Source organism: Apium graveolens, chromosome 5, assembly GCF_009905375.1.
Source record: "Apium graveolens cultivar Ventura chromosome 5, ASM990537v1, whole genome shotgun sequence".
NCBI classification, from domain to species: domain Eukaryota; kingdom Viridiplantae; phylum Streptophyta; class Magnoliopsida; order Apiales; family Apiaceae; genus Apium; species Apium graveolens.
This window is the reverse complement of record NC_133651.1, coordinates 219,808,194-219,835,896: the sequence shown is the minus strand read 5'-3', so window position 1 is coordinate 219,835,896 and position 27,703 is coordinate 219,808,194. Positions and strand designations below refer to the sequence as shown.

The 27,703-nt window shown below is 34.2% G+C and overlaps 2 protein-coding genes and 1 long non-coding RNA gene across 4 annotated transcripts; 2 read left to right on the top strand and 1 right to left on the bottom strand.

The window, feature by feature from the left end:
- The first annotated feature begins 472 nt into the window (after positions 1 to 472).
- LOC141724844 (ferrochelatase-2, chloroplastic-like) lies at positions 473 to 9,496 on the top strand. 2 transcript variants are annotated; one of them, XM_074527130.1, is made up of 11 exons: positions 473 to 613; positions 1,327 to 1,657; positions 2,356 to 2,499; positions 3,113 to 3,214; positions 4,162 to 4,265; positions 4,352 to 4,478; positions 5,112 to 5,264; positions 6,527 to 6,627; positions 6,763 to 6,964; positions 8,528 to 8,729; positions 9,195 to 9,496. In XM_074527130.1, exons 1-11 carry the CDS (start codon positions 606 to 608, stop codon positions 9,284 to 9,286), a joined length of 1,566 nt encoding a protein of 521 aa, XP_074383231.1. In that variant the 5' UTR covers positions 473 to 605; the 3' UTR covers positions 9,287 to 9,496. The 2 variants fall into 2 exon arrangements, with proteins under 2 accessions (XP_074383231.1, XP_074383232.1); XM_074527131.1 differs by lacking the exon at positions 9,195 to 9,496 and having other exon boundaries at positions 8,528 to 9,166.
- A 7,512-nt stretch (positions 9,497 to 17,008) lies between these two features.
- On the bottom strand, positions 17,009 to 17,512 carry LOC141660718 (uncharacterized). The gene has a single exon (XM_074467707.1). The coding sequence runs from the start codon at positions 17,510 to 17,512 to the stop codon at positions 17,009 to 17,011; it is 504 nt and encodes a 167-aa protein (XP_074323808.1).
- A 5,146-nt stretch (positions 17,513 to 22,658) lies between these two features.
- LOC141724608 (uncharacterized) lies at positions 22,659 to 27,264 on the top strand. Its single transcript, XR_012576786.1, has 3 exons — positions 22,659 to 22,884; positions 26,168 to 26,228; positions 27,064 to 27,264. It is a non-coding gene; the product is annotated as an uncharacterized LOC141724608 (long non-coding RNA).
- The last annotated feature ends 439 nt before the right edge of the window (positions 27,265 to 27,703 follow it).

The window sequence follows — 27,703 nt, the reverse complement described above, 5'->3', positions numbered from 1 at the left end:
TATAAGTTTTTCTCTAACTACTACAATATATTAAATGAGTAATGTATTATTGTTTTTTCTCACCTCCGATATCTTATGATTTACGATATGATATACATTACCAAAATTACATTGTTAATCAAATTTAAACATAAGCACTATAATTATAAGTTATACACATTTTAGTTTATTTATAATTTCAAAATGAATGACAATTTATAATATTGAAACTCTTTTTATAAAATCATTCAACCTATTCGAATTGACCCAACCCAACCTAAACCGATGTATGACGGGTAGTGTTGGGTTATGAATTTATATTTTATGTACTGAATTAAAAAATTTCAAACCGATCAAATTGGGTCGTGTTGTAAAACCACTTCCAACCCGACCAACCTACCCCATGTGCAGCCCTGCCCTGAATTCGAATGTACTGGCCGGGTACAAAGGACCGGAGGGATTTTTTTTAAGACACAAATGTGGACCCCTAAAAGGGAAATAACAGTGGAGGTTTGGCGCAACCACCAAAAATACGAAACATTATCTTACACACACAACACACACATCCTCGTCTTCTTAAAAAAAGCTAAACTACAACCCGAAACCCTGTTTGTTTTGCACTCAACATGGATTTGTAAGTACTCCTCTAATCCCTTCCTTGTACTTAATCTTAACATCCCACCAGCTTACAACTCACTAATCTTAGTTTACAACTTCTAAACTATGCGTCTTCTAAGCTTGGTTTTTTGTTTTTTTTTAGATATTTCAAAAGATAGAAGTTATAATTGTATGAGAATATTTGATTATGTGACTGCCGGATTGATTCATTTCCATCTGTTGGTTTCTTGCCTTAGCATTTCTAGTACAAATTGTACGTTTAGCCTCTTTACTGTGATTTTCCAGCTTAAGTTATTATATGAACTACCTACATTTGAATCAGTTCTTTGGTCCAAATTAAAAGTTGTTCATTTGATTTTTATAATGGGATAAGTATTTTTAAAGATTTTCAATATCATAAAAGAGTATGTTTGTTTGCAAACACTTTAATCCCCCTTTCATGAAGCTACATTTTGCGACAACCCTTTGTATCATAGTCCACAGTCATTCTTAGACAGACCCCAGATGGTAGATAAATCTAGCAATCTTTGAATTATCCTTGCAGAAATTATGTTGTAATCTCAAATTTTAAGGAATTTTTAATTGCAGTAAGCTTGTACTATTTGCTTTTGATAATTGTCTGCGGAACTGTTGATATTTATGCAACAAATAAGTAAATGTTATGTATGAATGTATATGTGCATGTGGCATCATGAGAATGGGATATATAAAGGTTTTTTCCAATTGCAGGTTGTTGCCACGGAGTCTGGGATCTTCCCAAATGGTATCCCATTGCTCTGTGATCCAAATGGACTCTTCTGCAAATAGTATTAACACTTCAAAAACATCCTTACCTCTCAGATACTCCTTCTGTTTGTCTGGAAAACAATCTATATCTCTAAAGCAACCACTCACCAAGGCCTCATTGCAGTTACGTGCAGTATTAACTTCTAAAACTCGTGATATATCTACTTCATCCCTGACTGATAATGGAAAGATAGGAGTCCTGTTATTAAACCTTGGAGGTCCAGAGACTCTTGAAGATGTGCAACCATTTCTGTTCAACCTTTTTGCTGATCCGGTACTTTCTCTGTGTTACTGATCTTTAATAATGCATCTATTACATATCAAGAGCTTTTATTTGTCCAATAATTAAGTTACTCACAAAGCTCTTGAAAAATACAATTGGGAGGTTGGCAGTTCTAATCCCTGTACTTGGGCCAATGTTTTTCATTAAAAAGTAAATATATAATATTAGTGTTTCCAGTCAACGTTGAGGATTCATTGATTTCACTTTGACACGATTTTAGCAAAAATAATACAAAAGTGAAGCAGCAACATGAAATCATCAGGTCCAATGAACATTTTGGTTGTCATATATGATACAAATAGGATTAGACTTGTATAGCTATATGAACAAGAGGGGCATGATTAAACAAACAAGATTAGATATATCAAACAGGAATGGTTAAAATTAGGAGAGGTGATCTTGGTAATCATCACAGCTGGTAGAACTATAAACATGCAAAAGAGAAATTATATAGGACTGAGAAAGGCTCTTCGCTAAGCAATCAGAATATAATAATATGGGAACACAAGGGATTCAAGAATCAGGAGGAAAAAGAGGAGGACGAGGAATTATATGTGATATTTCATATATTTGGTGAAATGAATTTCTAGTCAAGCCAGTTGATGCATCTGAGACTTAACTAATTAAATTATGGATTTAGTTCTTAATAATGTTTCATATGTTAATGAATATTTTGTTGCATTGTTCAGGATATCATTCGATTGCCAAGATTGTTTCGTTTTCTTCAAAAACCTCTGGCACAATTTATATCTGTTGCCAGGGCCCCTAAAAGCAAGGAAGGATATGCTTCAATTGGGGGCGGGTCTCCTTTGAGAAAGATAACAGATGAGCAGGCATGTTTTCCTGATAATTTGTTTTATGGGCATATCGTATACTTCCACTTCATAATTTTAGAATATAAGGAGCCGGGAATACAAACATCCCCCCAAACAGGTTAAGGGTGGGATTAATTTCCTAATTTGCAGATTCTTGTCTATAGGAATATAATAAGGCATTGACAAGTGTTGTCATAGCAAGTCTTCTCCTGTAGGGAGTAAGTTGCTATATGTTTGGGCAAGTACAATGCATAGCTATATTTGGTTCTCTAGCTATTATATAGAACTAAGTCTAGAAAAGCATTACTCCAATGCATAGCTATAGTTGAATGGAAAAATGCATAAATGGATAATTAGTTGCATATTTAGAATCAAAGATGGCTATAATCATCGTTGCCACATCAGTAATTAACAATAAATGGATTGCAAGTTGGTCCTTTTAAATAAAAGTGAAATAATTCGATAAATGTTGGTTAAATTTGGAATTGTCGGTTGCAATTTGCAACTAGCACTGAAACGCATGTTCCATTTTAGCAACAAAAAGCACCTTTTGGTGCTAAATTATTTAGCAATGACTTAAGCTATTTGCTTTTAGCATTGGATTTGCTCTTAACAATATTTCTTGGTTCAGGCTGAAGAGTTGAGAAAAGCATTGTGTGAGAAAGATGTCCCAGCAAAAGTGTATGTTGGTATGCGTTATTGGCATCCTTTTACTGAAGAAGCTATTGAACAGGTTCCTGTGTTCTTTAAAAAACTTTATTGTTTCTCTTCTCACAATTAAAATTTAATTACCAGTAATTTGAAGTTTTACCCTGGCTAAATGATTTGTGTTCTTTGAATCAAAAAATAGAACATGTCTATTGTCTACGATATGCATTATCTGTTCAAATCTTGATAAAAAAAACAGAGTATGTTACACTTTTAATCTTCCAAATCAACTAAAAGAAGGCAATATATCATCTAAAGATTCTAAACAGAAGGTATACAACTGTGGTCAAAGAGCTTACAAACTCAAGAATCTAACAGAATATAATTTTAATTTAAAGTATGAGCAGTAGTTAGCCTAGAAAATGTGATACTGATAGTTGTGAGCAAGCACATTCTGTTAATCAATTAATCCAATGTACAATTCATATATCATATTGAAACTCTTTTTAACTCGTCAATTGATTTGGCATCTTAATTTGTTGTTTGTCTTATTTATTATTTCATAGCACATGTGACATCAGTTGTAGATTTGAATTCTTATTTTACTTTTCTGTCCATTTCACAGGTGGAGATAGATTTCTAAATGTAAAGAGATTCAAATTTTCCAAATATGCTATAATTTGTAATTATGTTTATTGAGCACTACGATGAGTGATGACCTCCATTTTTAAATGATGTTAATGATTTGCTTAGAAGTTTTAAAGTTGTCCTGAAAGTTTCTCCTTTAGATTTACAACTCTGCTTTCAAACATAGTGCTACTTCTTTAGAGTCCATCTATGTGCTGCTAAATTTTGATTATTAATACAGTGCTATCTTGTTTTAACTTCTGATTTAAATTATACATATATAATGCCATGTAGCTTTTCGTTAGTTCTGTAATTATCATTAATTTGGTTTTGGTTGGTTTACTCGTGACCCTTGATTACAGAAACTACTGGCGATTAATTTAATCTAAAATTGTCAATTTGCAGATTAAAAAGGATGGAATCTCGAAGTTGGTTGTACTTCCTCTTTATCCACAATTTTCGATATCCACTAGTGGTTCAAGTCTTCGGCTATTGGAGAGTATATTCCGGTGATGAACATGTTACTTGTACAATTAATTTCTTACCATAATATATATCTGAAAACTAAAAAACCTGGCTGTACCTGAATTTACAGGGAGGACGAATATCTAGTTAATATGCAGCACACAGTAATACCTTCCTGGTACCAGCGTGAAGGATATATAAAAGCCATGGGGGATTTAATTGAAAATGAGTTAAGAAAATTTGAACAGCCTGAAAAGGTATTACTTTTCCAAATATTATGAAAGAAAGTCCGTAGCTGCACATCAAATTACGTTGGAATACCTTTTATGTACTAGGAATGTTGGAAACTTCATTGCCAGATTTTTATGTATCTTCTGTTGCTTGGCATAATTGAGACTTCAGCCCCTACTTAATCAAAGCTTTTGCATTCCCTTTCTTTGTTTCCTTTAGTGTAGAGTTGTCTTATGATCTTATCATATCGTACAAAATAAGTATGGTCTCAGTTGAATGGTTAATAAAGTACTGTATTATGTTTCTACAGTATGGTCGTGACCAAGATTGACCTATAATATATGCTGAAACTCTTAAAGTCACATTTTTCTTTCACTTTGACAAGTTATCTGTTGGTTAATTGAGAGTATGAATTCATATGGTAAGTAAATGCTACAAATAGCGCTCAGCTCTATAGACAAGATTCATGTTTGCTGTATATTTCTTATGCATGGTTTAGAACTTGTGTAAGTTGTTTACTGTCCAGCCTGCAAACCTCCTTTGGTATGTGACAAGTTATTTCCCACTATAATCTTATCTGGTACATTTGGCAATGATAATTAGCTTCATCATTCCATTACTATATCAATGTAAGCAAGCCTTTTGGCACTCTTTTGCAGGTGATGATATTTTTTAGTGCTCACGGTGTGCCACTTGCCTATGTGGAGGAAGCGGGTGACCCATACAAGGCTGAGATGGAGGAATGCGTAGATCTGATCATGGAAGAACTAGAAAAGCGAAAGCTACCTAATCCTTATACTCTTGCCTATCAGGTAGTTACTTGTGCTTAATGCTTGTATGCGTACAACTTCATTTGTATTTAGAAGTTGAGCAAGTGGAATTTCTGCTGCAAGAGGATAAAGCTATTAGCTGAGCTGAAAGAGCTGGACATATAAAAGTTGAAATATTTGAGGATCGCAGAATTTCCTATGATATGGCTATGTCGACAACTTTGCATATCCAAGGAAAACAAGCTGCCAAAATAGATTTTTCATGTGTCCGTTACACCTAAATCTAACCTTACACAGTGGAGGTGTTATATAGTACCTCTCCCCAACCCATATATATATATTAAGAATACTTTTGTTTGGAGGGTTTCCTTATTTATTTTCTATTTGTTCTTCTTTGCTTCTTGTGCCCTTGAGTTTTATAAGTTCCTAATTGGTACCTGCAAATCTTTGCTTATAGTCTTATACTGTAATCTGGTTGATTAGCTAAACTTAAAAATAGTCGGAAAATTGTAAGAAACATTATCAAGTTGTCAGAACACGATATGGATATATCATAAACTATAAAATAGTTACACTTCAAGGATGACAATCCCTAGTTCACAAATATGCCTCCACAAATCACAATGACGGCAATATAATTGTTGAAACACTAATACACGAATAATGTGGCTTTACTTGTTTTATATTTATGTAGCAGAGTTATGCACCCCAGGCCCAGAATAAATCCGTATGAGATTTTTTAGGGGAGAAAAGAAGAGGAAATAGTTTAAGAGAATTAGAGAGTAAAGAACTTGAATAAATTATCTGTCCGCTTGCCCAAGTTACTTTCTTTAGAGAGTAGTTGAGACATAGGAAGAATGACAACTTCAATAAAAAGATAGTAAAAGGGTATTGGTGGAATCAAAAAAATATTGTAACTTGTAAGCTTGTTTTGCTTATTTCTTCCCAAATCTCTCGAGTTCCTACCTTGGGAAGAAACTTAGAAAAAGTTTTGGTCTACCTTTCTTATCTCTCATTAGAAAAACTTGGGAACACACCTGAACATAGGAGGTTTTAGTAAAATTCTTTCACCCGGTCTTTTCTGTCCAAATTCAAACTTAGGAAAGTAATATTGGTTTCATAATTTCTAGTGGTTCATCCTACTGTAAATTGGATAATACCTTAATTGTTTGGTTATCACTATTTAGATATTTAAAGTTCTATTTGAGATCAGAGTCGTCTTCCTTCCTTATGTGTTACATGTTTATGTAATTTGTGTTATACAAGCTTATAATGGGCTGATCCGTTGCTTGAATCTGATGCAGAGTAGAGTTGGGCCAGTGGAATGGCTGAAACCATATACGGATGAGACAATCGTTGAGCTCGGTCAGAGAGGAGTTAAAAGTCTTCTAGCTGTCCCAATTAGGTAACTGCTACAATTAAGTGATCTTTTGATGCTCCCTAAATTTTGTACTTCTGTTTTGGAGACCATAAAAAAGCATTACATGTTACTCGTGAATATCTATCTATATGTGTTGAAAGTTGTCCTGCTATACCTCAGCTTTGTCAGTGAACATATTGAAACTTTAGAGGAGATAGATGTTGAGTACAAGGAACTGGCTTTTAAATCTGGCATAGAGAAATGGGGACGTGTACCTGCTCTAGGATGTCAGCCTACCTTCATTTCAGATTTGGCAGATGCAGTGATAGAAAGTCTTCCGTATGTGGGGGCAATGGCAGTGTCAAATCTTGAGGCTCGACAGGTAGTCAATTTTACATTATATATCTGAACTGAAGTGATGAACTAGATTCTCCCCAATTCTTTCATTATTTACATATTTTCATTATACGCGAATAAAGCACGCCTGCCAGGCGTTTAGTACTTAAGCAACTATGAACCCCACCATAATTTAGCATCTGAATACTGAATAGTAAGTATGCCTTTAGTAACTCAGACATTCAGAGTTTAGCAAATTATGAGTTCAACAAGCTACAAATTTTTAAGTACTAAAGTAGAGACCATAATCATAGATATACAGGTGAAATGCATTCTACTGATTGTATATATAAAAATTCCTACCTGATAGCAACAAATCGGTACACAACCTTGTCCTATGACTCCTCATACATATTACTATGCAAATTTGCAGTTTTCAAGGGCAAGTTTCTCCAATACCATTAATGCACATTGCACCCTGACTTGTAAACATCTAGGGTACAATACTTGTTCGGACTTTGGAACACCTACTGGTCACCAACTCCTAAATAGAAAAGGTGGCAATATATAATATATTAATGTGTTTTTAAACACATGCACTAAATTCAGTACAAAGTCTAAAGAAAAAATTGAAAATAAATATTGAAGAGAAATGTGTTGTGTATTCCATATGTCTGTGTAATGAGATAAAACAAACATTTGGATCAATTACACTAATTATTTGAGAAGTTGAATGGACCACGGTGGTGCCAGAGAATAACTATTAAGTCACTAGAACTAGGTTGTGTATTTTAAAAATGCATCTAATCTTCTAATTCTACTGTTAAATGTTAATACTTTTTCATTCTCACACATCCCTTAAGCTTTTTATAGTAACCTCTTGGCATAATTGTCACTTTTGCCTTAATTTTCTTTTGACATACTAATGACCTGATTTGAAGTCATGAAATTCGCCTTCTTGTACGTGTATTGTCTTCAAAATTTCGGTCACATACTATGAAGTTGAACTATAACTGTGCCTGGAGACAATTTCTTTTGTCTTCACCTTTAATGAATATTAATATATCACACATATAAAACAAAAGAGGTGTCATTTTCACAGTGGTGCATGATCACACTGCACCTCATTTTTTCAGGATTATTTAATTCTTTAGAATTGGCCTTTCTCTTGTTGAAGACGGTTAAAAAAGACTAATGGTGGTATTTCACTTCTGAAAAGTCACTAAATTTCCTCAGACTTTTTTAATGTTTCCTTCAAGACTTTCTTGAGAAAAAAATAACAGCTGTGAAAGAGAATAACCCGTTCCTGTTCCTATAACAATGTGAAAAACAAGTATGTGGTGCAACTATAGAGTGTCTAAAGAGGATCAACTAGTGTTCTTCCATAACTACAATCTTTGCCATCAAAATGGAAAAGTAGAGTATGAATCATCACACACTTTGTTAAGTTTCAATACACACATTAGCTACTAATTGTAAAAGAAATCTTAAACCTAAGCGTGAATATTTGGTAAGGAAGCACAACATTGTAGTCATTTGCACGAAGTGCTTTATTTAATTAAAGTTATAACTGAGAACAGTAAACTAATACTTGGAATGCCATTTGCAGTCTCTTGTTCCTCTAGGAAGTGTTGAAGAACTATTAGCAGTATATGATTCACAACGTAGGGAGCTACCAGCACCTGTGACAGTCTGGGAGTGGGGATGGACAAAAAGTGCAGAAACATGGAATGGAAGAGCAGCTATGTTGGCAGTGGTGGTTCTAGTTTTCCTAGAAGTGATGACCGGAGAGGGTTTTCTTCATCAATGGGGTATTTTGCCTATTTCCCGTTGATGCACACCCATCCCTTTCTTTCTCTATTTTTATATCTATACACATGTAAGTCTGCCTATACCGGATCTTCCTATGGTTGCTGGGACCTTAAGGGGGTAAAATATAGAAAGTGATGTTCAATCTCCAAATCAGCTGAAAGAAAAAGTGGGGGAAATAAGTACGTAACACGCACACATCGGAAAAGCTAAAAACCTCTACTTGCAATGTATGGCTGATTTAATTTTTGTTAAATTTGAGTTTCAGAAATATTACCAAAAAAAAGTAAAATCTTTATGGTTCACTTATCCCATAGCCCAGCAACTAAAGGTATCATTGTATAGTTTTCTCCCCTCTTAACCGACTAATATATGCCACTTCTAGTTCCTTATCACTTTCATCGTTCTGATAACATTGTAAAGATATCTTTGTACATTGTTCTTAAGTATTATTTCAAATGTCACAGGAATATGCTTCGGCTATGCTAGCAAAATATGTGTCCTTGGAGTTGTAGATGTTTCTGTTTTATTTTCATACTCTCTAATGAGTATCTGCTAAGCTGAATGAAATAGCAAGCAGTAGCAGAAAGAATCATCTCACTCTTTTGATTTTTGGTTAAGTAGAATCATCTCATTCTGTGTTTGGCAAATCAATTATGCTTTCTAAAATTAATAGTTTAATATTATTTTGTAAAGCTCAAGTATAAAGATTGCAACCTCTAAATCGGTTGGAAGGACTATGAGAAGAGTAGGCATATATATATATATATATATATATATATATATATATATATATATATTTAGTGAACTGAAGCAAAAAAGTTGTTTCCTTTTTGCTTGTGTATTTTTAATAAGCCTTCATAGATAAATCGAAAATAAGAGCAGGGTGAACACGGTTTTGATAGCCTAAAATCATCCTTTTCTGGATAAAGCCAATGATGAGATGATGGAGGAAACTGCAGAGCTAACAAATGCTATTAAAAGTAATCCAGCGGAGAGATATGCCATGCTGGAGAAGTCTCCCATCTTCGATCTATAATTGCTCGCATCCTTTCCATCTATTGTTTTTAAGTAGTCAACACCTCTTTTAATCTCCAGGGTTGCACAAAAAGCTGCTCCCGTTGATGTTGCGAGCAGCATTAAACCAAGCTGTTGAAGGTCATGTAGAAAGCTATTGCTTAGAATTCAGTCTATGATCTTAGCAGTGGGAGAGCTAAGGTGGATACTTGCAGCACCTTCCCTGCTGATAGTATAATAGTAATATACATATATAAATAGATAACATCACACAAAAAAAGCCTGACCTTGTCACCATATAAATCGAAGAGATAGAATCCGTAGTAGTTTGTCAAACTCTTGCCAGTTTTAAGATAGTAAATTGCGGAGGGAATTTGAAGCAAGTTGTATGCAAAGCCTACCAGCATACTTAGAAGCACGTACCTGCATGCATGATAGAATGTCAGTATATGTATGCATGTATGTATGTTTATGTAACTAGGGACGGAGGGAGTACTCGTAGGTGGAAGAGTCATTGTAGCTGAACTGGTATTTAGCTCCGCCGATCTTCATGGTCACTTTGGTACTCTTCAAGATAATGATGGATGCAACAAGTGAAGCTGTTGTCACAATTCTTGCCCCAAGTGCAATCAGTGGAACCTTTGATGCCTTAGGTTCTTCATATTGCAGGTCACCCATTAGATTGTGAGTTGAATTTCTGTTTTGTCAAATAGATAATTTCCTTTGCTGTTAACTTGCTGAATATTGCTGCTATTTATAGTGTAGCCAATGGCTAGCGATTTCGGCATTGAGTGATTGTTTCGTTTCTCTCGATTCATTTTGTGTTTCGGCATCGCATGATTGTTTCGTTACTCTTGGGTCATTTTCTGTAAATCAATCAATGATTAAATGATAATTACAACTTACAAGCACTGTCTTAACTTTCCCCATATAGCGAAGCCGGCCTCGAAGATTTATACCACTTGATTATATATATCGGTTCTCTGTTGAACCGTATTATCTTCATGTAAATTTAAATAACATAGCTGACATTTAAAAAAAAAATCTTTAACTCGTTATTTGTTCAGAAAAAAAAAACTTTAACTTGTTAAATTATTTTTCACCATTTTTCAGTATGGTTAAATTTGGGAAAATTGGCTGACAAAAAAATGAGGAAAAATTGTTAATAACTGTAAAATGTAAGCCATTGCATTACTTTGAGAAGTCTCAAACGCGTAAACAACAGAACAGACATTAGTTTTTAATAGCGGGGGGTGACTTGATTTTGTCATACGAATATTATATAACAGGGTATGACAATTCAGTTTGTGTATTGTTTTTGTATAGTCGATGTGGTTGTGCACATTAAACTTCTCGTATGTGGTCGATCCTAAAAAATGGTGCCAAAATTGATTGATGAGAGAAGACTGTAAGAAGGTACATGGGTGACACATTATATATGAACAAATTGATCAGAGAAGGTTCTCAATTTTTTTATGATTATATTCATTCATGAATAATATGATCGAATAATTGATTAAGTATTCTCAAATTGACATATAGTAACGTTTGTTTTGACGTGGATTTCAAGCCATGGGCTACCCAGTTCAATATATACTTCCAATTTTGTCCATCAACAAACGGGGCTTGAAACCCTCATTATAAAAGCAATAATATAAATTTGATAAGTGTATGTACGTTCCGCGAATGATCGGATCCACCTTCTAAGAACAATGTACAATATTCATTGGTAAATTGACGTCATCGACCAATAAGGTTTCTACAGATTAGACCTTATGAATTTATTGATAGTTATGACTAACTAGACAACAAGCATAAGAGCTCAATTTGATATAACAGTAACCCCTTCTTTTAAAGTAAAATATATGTTGCATCATGATATAGTAGTACTTGCTACTGTTGTGTTTCATTTCGGGGAGCTTCGAGGACTCGAGGAAGAAAACAAAACACCATTTGTTCATCAAACTCATAGATATGAGTAGGACGGCAACAACATCAAATGACAATTTACTTGGTGTATCTTGGCAGCAGGATAGATAGCTCAAGTAGGAAACTTAAGGACCAAATCTCTTGTGACATATCGAACTTCGAACCTATATATTTTATCTTATAATAATATGCATATTGTTGGGAAAACAATAGTACAACGACTAAATTAACATAATGAGTCACTTATATAACAAATAACAAGAATAAGGCAAATCACCAGTAACGAAAATAAGTCACGAATATTGAAAACATAAAATAATCAGAAACTGCTAAATAACACAAGACAAGAAAGAAAGCTTATCGTAATAAAGCTTTTACAGCTGAGTCACCAATCTCTCAAGAGGAAGAGATTGTTCTTGAAGAGTTTATTTTCCCCACTTACTGTGTTTAGAGTCCACAATAACCCTCCCAAGATTAAACAGCTACAGAACACCAGGTTCACAGCAGTGCGATGCTCAACGGCGATCAGACCTTAGTCGCCCGGAAAACCTATGTATGTATGTATATTTTTCAGAGAGAGAGAGAAGGGAGATGAGGAGGCTGCTAGGGTTTTCCAGATGTCTATCCCTCTTTTCATCAAAAATGTTTTTCTTCTTTTTAATCCAAAAAAAAACGGAACTGGTCAGTTTTAATTAACATAAATATTTTACTTAAACCATATTTCAATATGAATTTTTTTTAGAATGTAACAGTTAGACAAGCCCAATTTACCAAGCCCAGACCCATAAATTCTAGGTCCACTAACAAATTCTAACACATAATATTTATATTAAAAATTATTATATTAAGTCACTATTTATTTAATTAAAACAATAGTAAATTCCCTCGCACCTGAGTCGTGTCATGTCATGTCATGGCGAGGCGAGGCGGCGGCGGCGCGCGCGTGTGTGTGCGCGAGGCCCACACAACACCCATGCATACCCACATGCCTTAGTAGTTGTACACTACACTTGCATGTTATACAATATAAAGCCACCAACTCTCTTTTACCTTATCAATGTGGTACTTAAGTTTTTATAACTTAATCAACCACAAACCCATTTCAAGCTAGCCATTACAACTCCATTTATTTATGGATTCCACTAAGAAAATATCTTAGATCCAAACATGAAAGTTTGAGTCCTCTTAGAAAAGATCAAACTTCCAACTATAAGTCATTGTTAAAAAAAACCAGCAAGAATTCATGGCCATGAATTTATATTCATGCCCATGAATCTCTGCTGTATCCCAGAAAAAATTCATGGCCATGAATTTATATTCATGCCCATGAATCTCTGCTATAACTCAAGTTGGTTCCATTTTCTAACAATCCCCCACAAATCCATACAGAATTACATATCTGATTTTATCATGACTTGTTTTTCAGAGTCGGTACCCTTCCGGGTTTGAACCCTCCTAAGTCCTCTACTTCGATGGCTACTGGATATAGATGGAATATTTCACCTTGAATCTTTATCCGTGTATTGTAACCACATTCCATAGACGACGACAAGTCAAAGGCTATGGTCAGATCTACGGCTTTGAGACGTTATGGTCGTGTCTCTATCTTTTTCGTCGAATGTTTCGAGGAATAACCCTTTCCTCTAATTGCGACCTCACAATAACATTCGCTTAGCTGGGCATCTCCAAAGATGTACTGCTACATCTCATCTAACGACTTGACCCCATTCAGAGTTCTAAAAACTCTTGCTATATGAGCAGTTTCAGTACCTTTTAAGGTTTCCAAGGGATAGACTCAGATACATAAGTATCAATCTATAAATAGTAAAGGTATTACTGATTCATCCTTACAACTTATTATTACTGCATTGAATACACTTCGAGGGATCTCCTCTCAGGTGTATTGGGTTCCCGCTGTAGATAAACCATGATGGGTTATCACTCCCATCCCCAACCTCGACTTAAGGACCACAACATGCTCAAGCCCCTTAGTCAAAGGATCAACTATATTATCCTGAGTTCCTATGAACTCTATAGCAATAATCCTATCAGACACAAGACCCCTTATAGACTTAAGTCTAACTTGGATGTATCTCTTTGTTTTAGCATTATACTTAACACTTCTGACTTTGTCGATAGTTGTACGGCTATCACAATGAACATAAATGGCAGGAAGCGGCTTGCTTACTACAGGTAACATATTCATGAGTCCATGTAACCATTCAGCCTCCGTCCCCGTGGCATCAAGTGCACACAACTCAGCCTCAAAAGTAGACCGAGTAATCAAAGTCTGTCTAGAAGACTTCCAGGACACTGCTCCACCCGCAAGGGTAAACATATATCCAGTCACTCCATTGGAACCATATTTCTTAGTTATCCAACTTGCATCACTGTACCCCTCGATTACCCCCGGAAATCTCCGATAATGCATGCCAAAAGAAATTGTTCCCTTGAGATATCTAGGAACTCTATTCAGTTCCTCCCAATGAGTCTTGTTCGGACAGCTTGTATATCTAGCTAATTAGACACAGAATAAGAAATATTTGGTCTAGTAACATTAGCAAGATATTACAAACTCCCAATAATCTGAGAATACCTTAACCGAGACACAGGAACACCTGAACTATTCTTGATAAGGCCAACTTTAGGATCGAAGCGATTCTATAATTTGAATAACCATACTTCTCAAGTATAGATTTCTCTATATAATGAGACTGTGACAAGGTTATTCCATCAGTTGACCGAGTCAACTTGATCCCAAGAATCACACTAGCTTCACCCATATCCTTCATCTCAAAGTTCCTTTTCAAGAAACTCTTTGTCTCGTTGATAATCTCAATATTGGTTCCAAACAACAAAATATCATCCACATATAAGCACACAATCATACATTCATTTCCTCTAACCTTATAGTAGACGCACTTGTCACTTTCATTAACTAAAAACTCAAAGCTTAAACAGTTTCATCAAACTTCTTATGCCAGTCTATAGGAGCTTGTTTTAGGCTATAAATGGATTTGACTAACTTACATACTTTCCTCTCGTTACCAGAAGCAATAAATCCCTCAGGCTGATCCATATAAATCTCTTCTTCAAGGTCACCATGAAGAAAAATTGTCTTTACATCCATCTGATGGATGATAAGACCATGTACGGAAGCCAATGCAATAAGCAATCTGATTATTGTCATTCTAGCAACAGGAGAGTATGTATCAAAATAGTCAATTCCTTCTCTTTGCCTAAAGCCCTTTGCAACTAGCCTAGCCTTGTACTTATCTATTGAACCATCAGGGTTTAACTTCCTCTTGAAAATCCACTTACATCCTATAGTAGAACACCCATGAGGGAGATCGGCTAACTCCCATGTTCTGTTATAAATAATAGAGTCCATCTCACTCTTCACAGCGCCTTTCCAGTGCCTCGACTCTGAAAAATCCATGGCCTGACGGAAAGTTAAAGGTTCGTCCTCGACTTTGTAAGTGATGTAATCACTTCCAAAGTCCTTGACTAGCCTTGCACGCTTACTCCTTCTAGGTTCCTCTACTTCGTTAGGAGTAGAGCTACTACCAAGATCCGTCCGTACATTCGACATCATTTCCACATGATCGGGAATGGAACTCGATATGCGAGTGGGATCATCATCAGAATTACCTTGTGGTATACCAGTCTTCATAGGGAACACATCCTCAAAGAATGTTGCATCACGAAACTCAACTATCGTATTCGCCACAATACCATCTATGTCAGATTTAAAACCAAAAATCTCATAGCAATTGTGGTTTCAAGATAGCCCAGAAAGACACAATCAACAGTTTTCGGTCCTAGTTTCTTTCTCTTGTGTTCAGGGACAAGCACCTTGGCAAGGCACCCCCATACACGAAGATAATTCAAACTAGTTTTACGCTTTCTCCATAATTCATAAGGAGTCTTATCCATGTGTTTCAGAGGGACTCTGTTCAGAATATGGCAAGCCGTATTCAGAGCCTCTCCCCACATGTACTAAGGCAACCCCGAATTAATCAGCATACTGTTAATCATATCTTAATAGTTCTATTCTTTCACTCTGCCACCCCGTTAGACTCAGGTGTGTATGGAGGAATCACCTCATGAACTATACCATTGCTTGCGCAAAATTCATTAAACAAGGTACTCGTATACTCACCACCTCTATCTGACCTCAACCTTTTAAGTACTTTTCCAGTTTGTGTTTCAGCTTCATTTTTAAACATAATGAATTTATCTAGTGCTTCATCTTTATGTTTAAGCAAATAAACATAATAATATCTACTACAATCATCTATAAAGGTAATGAAATATCTACAATGATCCTTAGTCAACACACCACCAAATTCACATATGTCTGTGTGTACTAAATCTAACAAGTCAGAATCCCTAACAACATTATGAAATGGTTTCCTTGTTAATTTAGCAGTCACACATACTTGACATTTAGTTTTCTTATCAATGGCATGCTTTGGAATCAACTCTAAATTCATCATTTTCTTTAGAGCACCAAAATTTAAATGACCAAGTCGTAAGTGCCACAAATCAGATGATTATACACAATTAACAGAAGGTGCAACACTATCATTAATAAAACTTCCCAAAACAGGATCCACATTTATTACAAATAAACCGTCAGATAAGTAACCCTTGCCATAAAAAGTACCAGTATGTGTAATAACTACTTTATTACATTTCAGAGAAAGTTCAAAGCCATTCTTAACTAAACTGCTTCCACTAATAATGTTTCTACGAATAGAGGGAAGATGATGCACTCTAGTGAGAATAGAATCTGCCCAGAAGCAAACTTCATGTCCACGTTTCCTATTCCAAGCACTTGAGCAGCACTAGCATTCCCCATCGTCAATGTCGCTCCATGAGTCTGTTGATAAGATACAAACAGAGTAATATCAGCACAAATATGCACATTAGCTCCAATATCAATCAACCATTCAGTAGACAGATAAGTGGAAAGTAGTCCGGGATTGTAGTTAACATATCCGTCGTTGGCGTCAGAGGCAACAACCTCACCAACATCCATGTTAGCCACAGGCCCACTAGTGGTTGCAAGTCCAAGCACAGTGTTTGCTTGAGCTACCACTCCAGCTTTCTTTGTTTTCTTCACAGGACAGTCTTTACTCCAATGACCAGCCTGGTCACAAGACCAATAAGGTTTTTTTGCCTTTGGTTTCTTAGCCTTGTTCTTGTCATTTTTCGGTTTAGTGTTATCCTTCTTACTGACAGATTTCATTTTCTGCCTAACAGTCACTACGTTCACCTTCGAACTACTCTCATGTTCAACATGCATTACATGTCCTTGTTTGGACTTGTGCTATTCCTGCACAGAGATGTCCAACATAAGGTTTGTCCATGTGATCTCTCCTTTTTGTCTTTTCAGGGAGAGAGCAAACTCCTCCCAAGACTTAGGGAGTTTTTCAATCAAAGCCATCACCTTAAACTTCTCAGGTAAGTCCATTCCAGACTCACCCAAAGCATGTACCAACATCTCAAACTCATGTACTTGCTCAGTCATGGATTTGGTATCCACCAGCTTGTAATCAAGAAATCTCGCCACATAATACTTCTCAAGATTTTGAGAATCAGTATTATGGGTTTGGTCCAGCTTCTCCCATAATTTCTTAGCACTATAAGCATCCGATGAATAAACATCAAACAGAGTGTTCGCTAAAGCAGCCAGAATGGCAGCCCTAGCCACCCCATCCTTCTCAGCCCATAGTGCATAAACAGTCATAGTTTCAGGCTTTTCTTGATCCACAACAGGAGGATCATACTGTACCACCGACCATAGACCCTTAACAGTTAACCAGAGCTTCATCTTTTTCTACCAGCGAGAAAAAGAAGCCCCCCACTGAATTTATCGGGCATGCCCGATAAATCAATAGGTTGTGGAAATATGTACGTGGTCCAATCTATGGTGGACGCAGTAACTCCAGATCAGAACCAACAACAACAGGAGTCTCACCAACAGGAGTATCAGTTTCGTTAACCATCTCATTAAATAACTATATAACATATTAAACTCTTCAAGATTGTTGGGAAAATAATAGTACAACGACTAAATTAACACAATAAGGCAGTTATATAACAAATAACAAGAACAAGGCAAATCACAAATAATGAAAACAAGCCACGAAGGTTGAAAACATAAAATAATCAGAAACTGCTAAATAATACAAGACAAGAAAGAAAGCTTATCGCAATGAAGCTTTCACAGCTGAGTCACCAATCCCTCAAGAGGAAGAGGATGTTCTTGAAGAGTTTATTTCCCCCACTTACTGTGTTCAGAGTCCGCAATAACCCTTCCAGGATAAAACAGCTACAGAACACCGGGCTCACAGCAGCGCGATGCTCAACGGCGATCAGACCTCAGTCGCCCGGAAAACCTATGTATGTATGTATATTTTTCAGAGAAAGAGAGAGAGAAGGGAGATGAGGAGGCTGCTAGGGTTTTCCAGATGTATATCCCTCTTTTCATCAAAAACGTTTTTCTTCTTTTTAATCCCAAAAAGAAAAACGTGACTGATCAGTTTTAATTAACATAAATATTTTACTTAAACCATATTTCAATATGAATATTTTTTAGAATGTAACAGTTAGACAAGCCCAATTTACCAAGCCCGGACCCATAAATTCTAGGCCCACTAACAAATTCTAACACATAATATTTATATTAAAATATTATATTAGGTCCCTATTTATTTCATTAAAACAATAGTAAAATCCCTCGCCCAGGTCGCCTCGCATACGCGAAACACCGAGACATTCGCCCAAATTGCCCTTCGACCCGACTCCACCCGAGTCGTGTCATGTCATGGCGAGGCGAGGCGGCGGCGGCGCGCGTGTGTGTGTGTGTGCGAGGCCCACACAACACCCATGCATATCCACATGCCGTAGTAGTTGTGCACTACACTTGCACGTTATACAATATAAAGCCACCAACTCTCTTTTACCATATCAATGTGGTACTTAAGTTTTTACAATTTAATCAACCGGAAACCCATTTCAAACTAGCCATTACAACTCCATTTATTTATGGATTTCATTAAGAAAATATCTTAGATCCAAACATGATAGTTTGAGTCCTCTTAGAAAGGAACAAACTTCCAACAATAAGTCATTGTTAAAAAAAACCCAGCAAGAATTCATGGCCATGAATTTATATTCATGCCCATGAATCTCTGCTGTAACTCAAGTTGGTTCCATTTTCTAACACATGTTACGTTTACATACCTTGAATTTTATGTCACTGCATTTTGTGTACCCAGAATTTAATATTTAGAAAAATATATATTAGAGTTTCAGAAAATACTAGTTGATAATCCGTGCGAAGCACGGACCGAGTTAATTTATTTAAATAATTTTTAAAATCATAATAGTATGGGTGTTATGTCAAAATTTCTAAATTCTATTGAGAAAACCCAACATAAACTATCCAGTGATGGAAAAGATTGTCACGAAAATGTTTGTTTTGTATATATCTAGGCATAAACTTGTCAAATATGCATATTTTTTATGATACTCATGTTGAACATTCGTATTCAGCAAACTCAAAACTTTAATTGCGGTGATCACACATAAGAAACATGTGTATAGTTCAAACAGAATATTAGTACGCATAAGTTGGTCAGTATTTTAACTACTATTCCATACTAATATGTATTTTCAGGCATCATGTTTTAAAAGTGAAGTAGTCCGTGCATTTTATTATTATACATCACCATTATAATCTAGATATATTATTTATTCCAGTATAATTGATTATTAAAAAAATTACAATTACAAATATAATTCTAATAATCAGATTAATTTATTGAAAATTAATTTAGAACTATACAAAATATATGAATCTATAGGTGAAATAAAGGTAAGAACAAATCAGGAATTAAAGTATTGTTAATTTTATTTTAATTTACAATTATTTTAAGAAAAGTAAAAAATGGTAATATACATGTGAAAATTACATTATTTGCATTAGAATTATAATAAAAAAGATTATGATAATATAAGTTTAATAATACATGTCGCTTAAATACAGTTTACCTTGGTTCACGTGGTTTGCAGGCTATTGCGTGAGCCCGTGGGGTTTAACCAGTGCGCACCCGAAGGGTAGCGGCTGCGGGTTACCTACGATAAAAAAGAAATAAAAAATATTTTTATTATTTTCATTGGAAAATACTATAGAGTTATATAGAGTCATATCAATTTAGTTATATTTTGTTAAAAATAAAATAATATAGAGTTGTATAAAAAATAAGTGATTGGAGTGAAACCAAAATATGGGTTGGACAAAAATAAGGTGATATACAATTTGGGACCATTTAAAAAAGGAGTTTCGCTTAGAGGTACGATATTTATGTTACTATTATAATAAAAATATTATAATTATTATAAGCGTGAAATAAAAATAAAATCAGACTCAATAAAATAAGAAGACATGTAGAAGTATAAAATAACAAAAATAAAATCATACTTAATAGAATCATGAGACATGTAGAAGTATAAGATATACAGGAATTAAGTTTATAATCAAAAGTTTTAGTAGAATTAAAAGACATACAAATGCAAAATTATAAAATATGCATGAATGAATAAGTGAAACCAAAAGTTGGTGTTACCAAAAATTGGTGAAACCAAAATTAAAAGGATACCACTTAAAGGGTGTTTCGCTTATTAATAAAGGTTTAAAGGGTGTTTCGCTTATTAATAAAGGTTATTAATGTGAAAAGTATACTCCCATCAAATTGCTGTAATCCTTCAGAATATTTTCATAATTTCAGCTGACCAACGAATTTTTACTCTACTTCATCTCTATTAAATATGAAATTGCTTGTATATGGCCAATTTTCAAATACTTAAATCTAATTTTACATTTGAATTTGTTAATTTGTTTTCTTACAAGTCATTAATGAATGTTATGTATGTTGGGTGGTATCACAACTAGTTTGGACGGAAAATATTCATGATCGAAGCTTTGTTTGTTATGTGAATGGCCAAAGGGTTACAAGTATTTCTGATGGGTGAATCTGCCGATTTGCAATTGTGGATGTGTTTTTATATCAGGATTGCTGTGAAGAATACAGAGGAATTAGAAAAATAAATGTTGTTGGAAGATAAAGAGAAAAAGATATGTTTTTGCAAAATAGGACTTTATGCTGAATTCTAGTAAAAAAATTTGTTGTGATATTTTTTTCTTGTTATATGCTTGGGTCATTACGAACCTAAAGATTTCATGTATCTATATTTGTCAAATTAATAAAGTTATATTTTATTTATTTTGATTGTACATGTTCATGCATAAATTTTGTTAAAATGTCATATAGTAGAAGATCAAATAATAATCATAATACATTAATTAAACTGAAATTGACGTAGATAAACATAGATTAAAATAACAGAAAAACAATCATAAATAAATATGATTAAAACTCTAGTCGAACTAGAGTGATTACATTCGATCCGCGACAAGGATAGGGTGAAGAGAAGTAAGAGCCTCATCAAACTGTATAAGACCCCTATTATCACTGAGTTTAGAGTTTGAAAGAGTTGTGGTTGCTTCATTGAAAGAGGTCGGCCACATGCACAATAATAGATGAGTCCTAATCCTCATTCTGCATGTCATTAATCAACAACATGAATATGATTCGAGCATGGTAGCTAGTGACTCGACTGGTAGTTTAGTCCAGGCTCATACAAAACTTTGTCAAGAGGAGGTGAATTCAGAATTGGCAGAAGTTGTGACAGTGAAAGAACTTTTAAGTTGAATCAAACGATCAACTAATACGATTGCCTATTAATTTGTAAGGGCGTCATATAAGTTTCTAGGCTAGAGTTATTATTATGAGTGATGGCCTTTATTAAATTGAATGATCATATTATGGCGGATTTATAAGATTTTAAAATTATCCATCTTTCATAAAAAAAATGTTAAATATTATACATTTTACTTAAATGTTTGTAATATTTACATTTTATGTTTATATAATTATATATAATGATATTAAATTACTCTCAATTTTTCTACCGATTAATTTTTCCAATTAATTACCGATTTAACGATTAATTTTTATAAAGTCATGTAACTGATCTTGTCTAAATACCGATTTTTGTAAAACTAACTTGAACCTATTTATCATACATTTAGATATGTACTTCGACTTTCTTATTGTCCATACTTTTTTAAGGTACTTATTATACACTTGAACGTATCCTTCTTTATAATAACTGAGTTAACCATAGTATTGAGTTAACCAATTACATATTTTTTATTCAATTTTAACAATGAAAAATCAAATATAAAATATAAACCAATCAAATTATAAATTTACTATTTCTATACATATACTTCCTCTATTATAAAATATGTTAATCAATCACATATTTTCTATTCGATTTTAACTAATAAAAAGCCAAATCTAAAAAAAATAGACGAATCAAATTATAAATCTACTATTTTCATACCTATAATTCCTCTATTATAAAATATGAGTCTTAACTAGGTAAATAGTTAACCAATCAAAATATTTTAAATTATTTTAGACCAATAAATGAGAACTCATATTTCCACTACCTTCGGCGGCCACCAGAAAATCACCACTGGTAAACATAAAATCACCACCGTCAAATCAAAAATCACCGTCGGAAATAAAAAATCACCACCAAAAAAGGAAAAATTACTGTTTCCAACAGAAAATCACCACACAAAGCCATAATTTATGTCCACCAGATTCTACCACAGTCTCCGTGATTTAAATCTAAATCACCACAAATAAACTATAATCACCATAATAACATCAACATTGACTAAATTTAGCCAACAATTTTGGCCATCATTCATTTCAGCTCATCAATTCCGGCAACCTACAAATCACCACTATTTTAAAAATGTCAGTGCATATGAATATATATATATAAAGCTTAAAAATAAAATAAAATACAAAATTCAAATCAATCGGTTACAAGAATCACAAAATAAAATTAAAGAAAAGCTAGATTCATATATGGTAGTGCATTAAAAAAGAGGGAGAAGCGATGATGATCCAAAATCGTATATGAGGAAGGATGATGACGACAACGAAGGACGATAAAGACGCGATGGAGGATTAAAATGAGATTAAAAGCAGAGGGAAGAAAAGAGGATGGATTGGAGAAACTGTAATTACGAAAGAAAGGACAAGATACCATTTTGAGGTAGATCTTAAGAAAAATTTCCTAATGCTGTTATTAATTTGGGTGTATTTTATTACAAATATAAATGATTTCTATCTTAATTTAAAAACAAAATAAAAAAGAAGATGAGAAGTACATAAATATCAATATTGAGTTTTTTACATGATTTTCTCATAATCTCAGAAAAATATCCAGAGATTAACCTCAAAATCCTTATTCTCTTATTTTATTACAAAGACTATCGATAATTATGATTTGGCATTTTGTTCGTAGCACGGGTAAAACACTAATTTATTATACATATGCGGCTACGTAAAATGACTAAACATACCCCTGATAAAAAAAGAAAAAGAAATTACTTATCATGCATGATTATATTTTAAATCTTTGCAAATATAAACATGATTAACTTATCTTAGCAATTATTTATTTTATAAATATTTCCTAATAGAAAACGGTATAGCTATTTTACAAATATATTCTAATTGAAACATTTACCAATAATTATTTTTGAATAATTGTGACAACCGGTAAATATTTGAACTATTTTTATAAGTACGATATATATATATTCATAAATATTCTGTGATATAATGCCAATTATGCGGATTCGTTATATATTGTGTATAATTTTGTTGTATGGCATTGCGAATGTTGCTGGAATATTTTTAAGCATATAACTTTTATACGCGAGTAAGATTTTCGTTACGCGATTAAATAAGTAGCGCGATTTGATGATATATGAATAGTTGCGACTACGCGATTAAGTAATAATTGATATTCTCTCGATTTAGTGATATTGGAATAGTTGCGATTAGGCGATAAGTTATATTCTAATATTGTGGAATAGAGTCAAATGACTTTCAATTATTTGTGTGATTTATAATGTGTTAATTATATTTTACATGACTTATTTATTAGTGTAATAATGTTAGAAAACTCTTTTAATATAAATTTTTGTCCGAAATTTTTTGAAAATAATTTTATTAAATCTCTAAAATATCATAGTATTTATGGTATTAATCTTGTGATTTATGGATTTATATTTTAATTACTAAAACTCATTCTTTTTAATCATACTTTTAATAGTTATTGAATTACAAGTGTACCCTTACATGCAAATTCCACCCAAATAGAAATTAAGGGTAAAACCGACCATTCACCCTCCACCAACTCCATTTGACTAACTAAATGACCCATAAAACCTTGCATGCAAAATCTTGCAAGTAGATGAAGGATAGAATGGTAAAAACAAACTCCACTACCACTTGGATGAAACAAAAGCCAGCCAAAACACTCAATCTCACATCATTTCTCTCACCACACACACCATTCCATTCTCTCCTCTCCATACTCCCTCTCGGCCGCACCCTAAAACCCTCCCCACCTATTTCATTTTCTTCCACATTTCTTCATTTTCTTACACATTTCCACTCATCTAAGCAAGGTCATCATATTCACTTAGTGCTATATCTTCATTTGAGTTTAGTTTCTTAGTTGCATGTGGTTAAAGCCAAGGGTTTTAACTTTCATTCTTATGAATCTAGAGTTAAACTCAATATGGCTCATAAAACTTGAGTAACAGATGGTCTTGACGAAGTATTTTGCTTCTATTTTCAAGTCATGATCTTGACCTCAAGCATTCGGCAATGACTCCCAAGGAGCCGAATGGATTTCATTTGTGTTAGTTGATTTTTCTTTAAAAAGAGACTTTGCATGTGGCTTTCAAAGAACCTCTGATCTTTTAAAATGTATTTCACAAAGTTTCCATCCTAGCATGCCATGATTTTTACGATAAAAATTGAAGTTAGTACTTGCATGTCATGATATAAGTGATATTTCAGACGGATGTGTTATATGACTTAAATTAGAGTTTTTGTGCATTGTATGCCATAGTTTTTTCTCTGAAATCCTAGTATTTTATGTGTCTTGATAAGTCATGATAAAATTTAGTATCCATTAAGTTGATACCATGTATTTTTAGTTCGAAATTTTGCTTAAAATCGTATATATAAAATCTGCTCTGCTACGCTCTCTGTTTTTGCCTCGGTAATTGACTTATATGGCTGGATTTATGCTCATAATTTCCATAAAGTGATAGTCAGTAGGGTTGTACATTGTAGGTTAGATTTTTTTGCTTGATTGTTGGTTTTGGTGTTAAGTTGGGAGTTAAGGTGGAAGGAGGATCACTAGGCGCAAAGAAGCAGAATATTTCACCGTAAGTATAGGTTGTTTTAGGTGAATTTTAGTGAGGCCTTGCTAGGCCTGAGTTTACTGGAGTTAGGACTTGAGTTGTACATGAGTTCCGTGTCTTTGATTCATTGAGAAACTTGCATTTAGGTAGGTGCACACCCCCATATCCGAGAGTAGCTCAGAACAGGGCAAGACTGCGTAAACTTGAACTTTAGTCGATTATAATCATGTCTTAGGCTAGGCCATCATGGGGCCTTGGCTTAAATAAGTGTAATGCATCCTTAGGAAGTTTAACAAACCATTAGAATTAAAAATTGAATGAGAAAATTGAGTTTTATGTATGTAAAAATAGAGTAGAGGGAATTCAAAAGGGGCCGGGCAGAGTCAACTTTGAGCAGAGGCCTAGAGAAGCCTAGATGAGGCCTTGGCATGAAACCAAGTCTGAGAATTGGGTTTAGGTCTTAAGAATCCATGGGAATTGGCTTTGTTAGAAGGCACAATATAGGAATTAAGATTTCTGCCAAAGAACGCAGGTAGTGCAAACTGGTGCTAGCAGAGAACTTAAGTGTGGTTATTGATCTTTGTAAGCCTATAGGTGTGAGGCCTCTGAGTCTTACCAACTTTAGAAGTTAGTTTATAGTCTTATCAACCTTTAAGAAGTGATTTGGAGTGAAGGCCCAAGGTGGAAACATCCCATTTCCACCAAGGTAACTGAGAGCACCCTTAGAGTGGCCTTAGGAAGCTTTAGTGGTATTCGTTGTAATTGGGACTTAGTTGTAATTTAGAGTTAAGTTAAGGTCAGATTACATAGATGGGAGCATTATTAATAGTTCTTATGTGTTACTTGCTTATGTACTTAGGGATTTAAGTGATATTATAGTATAAATAACTAAGTAACATATGCCATGCCATTTTGTGATTATGTGACTATATGGATTACTTGAAATGCATGCGATTAAGTTACGTGTATTCATATAATCATAAGTACTTGTGTAATAGTAGCTATGATAAGGGTAAATAATAGTACATAGGTATGTACGCTAAGTCTAGGAGCTTATAAGCTTATAAGGTGATAAAGGGTAAATAGTAATGAGGTTAATATAATGTGTAGGTTCCGAAGCGAAGGGAAAGACTCGTGCCGTCAAGATCGATAATCTTAGAACTGTTGAAAGGCAAGTTACTTACCTCCTTATCCTTATAATTGTTGCAAGTATACATACTTTTTTCCGTGAATGCTTAGTTGTAATAATCACCATGTCATTAATTAATTCAAATAATTCTGTTAATAACTCTTAACCTTGTTAGTACCTTACCTTCAAAATATTCCCTATCCATTAGACCGTGAATACTAAATCTCTACCAAATTCCCTAATGCGAACCTCATAACACAATCATATTCATAAATATCAAAGTACCACCCTCGATACAATGTAGAGTTGACTTTTATTTTATTCGACCTTGGAACTCACCCCATAGGGATTTCTAATATGCATTTGACATATCATTAGTGAACTTGGTTTTCCCTTGTTATAATTCAATTAAAGTGATACCAAATCTTTCCCCGTCATCCATGTTATAAATCATTATAAAATAAATGTTTTCTTAAACTTAGTGGATTGGACCTAAACGCAATTCCTTTTCACACATATTGATAGGCTCACATATAGCCTAGGGATCCCATTATATTTGAGAACCCAGTGCGGTTCGGGATTACTTCGCGGCTGATCACCGCCTGTATTCCGTAGCATCCTAAAATGAAATTTTTATGATTTGATTATAACATGTTGCCACAATGCCATGATTCCATATGCCATGTTTCGATTGCTATGATTTTACTTTGCCCTTTTATATTATGATTTCATGTTTCTTATTGTCATTTTTATCAAGTATCCATGACCTCTTGATTTATGAACTCTTGATATTGAGGTAATTCCATGTATAGTAGAACTGTTAGTACTTGCTGAGCATTTTTAACTCATTTTTCCCATATTTAACCCTGTTCTACAGCTAGCAACCATGGTATGTTCCAAGCAAACTGCTATTAAGTCGATGGCCGGAGACTCCAAGAACCATTTGAGGGCGCAAGTAGACTATGGATATAGATTAGGCGAGATCCGCCACTAAGAAATCTTATTTTAGTTAGAAGGGCTGTTCCAAACTCTGAACTTGTAAAGATCTTGTGATTGTTATTATTTTTGGTTGGGTTGTAATCGGATTATCATCTTTTGGATTTATAAGTATTTAATATAATTATGGTTCACATTTGTTTCATGTGTGTGTTGTTTTTTTGGGGTGTGACAATAATTCTAGTTCAAAAATAAAAATTGAATAATTAGTTATTTTCTAAATATTTTAATTCTAACCTATCAGGAATCCAGAACATCCTTATGCTTGGATTTTGTACAAATGTTTTGGTTTTTTTGGCTCAGCTAGAGAGTAATAATAATCAGATCAAATATATAATAGATTGATGATTGCACATTTAGCGTTCACGTATAATAAACCCACAGTTAATTAAGCTGTTAAAAAATATTGGACAAGGCTATTTTTTAATCTAGGGCTGTTAGGTCATGTTGGATCGGTGACATTTTGCTGGATGGTGATGAGGAAAAATGACCCGGAGCGATACCGATATGGTCCAGCAGGA

Excerpts from the sequence above, each read along its gene's own strand:
- LOC141724844 (XM_074527130.1), top strand. Across the intron at positions 4,266-4,351 it reads CTATTGGAGAGTATATTCCG|GGAGGACGAATATCTAGTTA; the intron begins GTGATGAACATG and ends CTGAATTTACAG. Across the intron at positions 6,965-8,527 it reads CAAATCTTGAGGCTCGACAG|TCTCTTGTTCCTCTAGGAAG; the intron begins GTAGTCAATTTT and ends TGCCATTTGCAG.
- LOC141660718 (XM_074467707.1), bottom strand. The coding sequence starts at position 17,512 with ATGAAGCTCTGGTTAACTGTTAAGGGTCTATGGTCGGTGGTACAGTAT.